Raw genomic sequence first — 2,585 nt, 5'->3', positions numbered from 1 at the left:
AGAAGTTTATTGCCAATCCTAGTACAGACTAAATCGATCCTCAACCCGGGACAATCTGCCCCATCCGAAAGGTCGAAAGCACCTCTCTCCCCTCTTCAGAATAGGCCCCCACTAGTGAGGGGCAAACTAACTGGAGGGGTATCAGAGAGTAGGGGCTCGAGGCCACTTTCGGGCAGACTCCCAATTTTTGTTGTTAGCGGCCAGGCGAGCGATAAGGTCCCTCCTTCGCGGGACCTGCTCGAAGGGGCGCGAAACAACATGATCGTTTAAGTGGGATAACCGTGGAAACTTGGACGGACAATGCGGACACTGGTGATATTTGTCCTTGTTGTGAATTTTCTTATGTTGTGCCAGATTGCGTAAAGACCTGAATGCTTGGTCACATACTTCACACACAAACGGCTTTTCACCGGTATGAATTCGAACGTGATTTTTAAAATTGGATAACCGTGCAAACTTGGACGAGCAATGCGGACACTGATGATGTTGGTCCTTGTTGTGGATTTTCTTATGTTGTGCCAGATTGCTTAAAGACCTGAATACTTGATCACATACTTCACACACAAACGGCTTTTCACCGGTATGAATTCGAATGTGATCGTTTAAGTTGGGTAACTGTGCAAACTTGGACGGACAATGCGGACACTTATGATGTTGGTCCTTGTTGTGAATTTTCTTATGTCGTCCCAGGTTGCTTGAAGACCTGAATGCTTGGTCACATATTTTACACACATAAGGTTTTTCAAGAGTATGAGTGCGGATGTGATTGTTTAAGTGGGATAACCGTGTAAACTTGGACGGACAATGCGGACACTGATGATGTTGGTCCTTGTTGTGGATTTTCTTATGTTGTGCCAGATTGCTTGAAGAACTGAATATTTGATCACATATTTTACACACATAAGGCATTTCAAGAGTGTGAGCGCGGATGTGAAGCTTTAACTCTGAAGGAAGAGCAAATTTGGAGGGGCAATGCGGGCACTTATGATCCTTGTTGTGACGCACAGAATGCTTCCGAAGATGTTTGGATGATCTGAAGGATCTGTCACAGGTTTTACACGCATAAGGCGTTTCGTCGGTGTGTGTCCGGATGTGAATCTTCAGCTTGCTTGAATGAATATAAGTTGTTGAACAATGAGAGCAATGGTGCTTTTGCTTATTGCGAGGACTTTTTCTGTGATCTCGTTGATCACTCCGACGTTTATACGAGCGCAACCGCTGTAGCGTTTTGTTTTGATCGGTTTTACGTTTTCGGCCAACTTTGAGGTGTTTTCCGGCATCGATGGCTGCAATTCCGTTCTGAATGGTTTCTGATGCTGAATTATTAACACACCTATTGGTTGTCACAGGGGCATCTTCTAGATCCTGGCAGATCAGTTCTGAAGGACTTATTTGGAGGTTATCCTGTTCATCGACATCGTCATTCTCCAATTTGATCGGAAATGGATTTTCCTCTGCTTCGAACAAATCATCAGCTTGGTTGCCACAACATTCATGTGTCCCATTTACGTGAGGAACTGCGCAAATCCTCTGAACCGCATCGTTCGCTACATCCGGTGCGGTAACTTCAGTTTTGATTAATAATTCTGTACCAACCGTTTGTTCAGCAGAGTGGCCAAGATGGTCGTTACTGATGTCTGCCTCGTTCTTCACTGTGGTTTGCTTTTCGGTAAATCCATTGACCAGTGCAATGTTTTCGTTGCATCGCCAGCGAAACGTATACATCTTATCCAAGCGCGATTCGCACTTCGTGCACAAAAACGTCGGAACTCCAGGTAATATATCGGCCTGTAAAAATATGAGTCTCATAGAACAGTCTTTCTTGTGGAACAGGTTGAGATGCTTGTTTTAACAATCGTCCTACCTGAAAACCGGTACAATCGAAGAGTAGTTGAAGCTTATATTGTCCGGTTTCGTCGTTCGCTAGGGGCTCTAAATCGTCACACGCCGCCAAGCACCATCGGCATGTTTTTGGGGTTCTGGAAAATAATGTGCTGTAATACCTTTTAATATGCATCAAACACCAACTTACTCAACACCATTTTTCTTCTTGATAAATGCCGAAGGTTTCATTTCGACTGCAATCGTCTATTTCTGTGCAAAGATTTTCTAAATTCGTCCGCGTTGGATTTGTTTACTATTCTGTGGGGCGTTTTGACAGTTTCGGTTCCGTTTCTCGGTCGAATTATGTCATTACAGGAACTCACGAGCAGTTTATAAACTGTAATTGACGGGTAGCTCCGAAGTCACTCAATCTTGTAGGCAATTCAAAATATAATCATCGGCTAAACTCGTTAAAATGGCCAGATTTTATATGAAGCCAACACAAAATTGTTGAATGGTTAAAACTGAACGAGTTTTAACAAGAAAAGGGGAAAGTCAATCACTATGAACGATGAAATACCTCATTTTGATCAACCCGGAATAGAAATTACGGCAAAAATAACACACAGGATTGAGACGAGTGGTTAGCCGACACGCTAGAGAGGCAGATGGAACCTGGAGAACGTGCGGCGACTAATGCGCTGTGAATTCCTCGGTTCGGTATCTTCAGGACTTTTCGATGTTTTTGAAAGGCAAGTTCG

The 2,585-nt window shown here is 43.8% G+C and overlaps 1 protein-coding gene across 1 annotated transcript; it reads right to left on the bottom strand.

The window, feature by feature from the left end:
- Positions 1 to 657: 657 nt before the first annotated feature.
- LOC128276896 (zinc finger protein 558-like) lies at positions 658 to 2,073 on the bottom strand (the record flags this gene model as incomplete). The annotated part of the gene is made up of 3 exons (XM_053015354.1): positions 2,033 to 2,073; positions 1,006 to 1,108; positions 658 to 792 (listed from the first exon to the last, which is right to left on the bottom strand). Coding segments are annotated over exons 1-3 (279 nt in total), but the record flags the coding sequence as incomplete, so codon positions are not given.
- Between the last annotated feature and the right edge of the window lie 512 nt (positions 2,074 to 2,585).

The sequence above is a fragment of the Anopheles cruzii genome, unplaced genomic scaffold (genome assembly GCF_943734635.1).
Source record: "Anopheles cruzii unplaced genomic scaffold, idAnoCruzAS_RS32_06 scaffold02909_ctg1, whole genome shotgun sequence".
NCBI lineage: Eukaryota > Metazoa > Arthropoda > Insecta > Diptera > Culicidae > Anopheles > Anopheles cruzii.
This window is presented reverse-complemented; position numbering and strand designations above follow the sequence as displayed.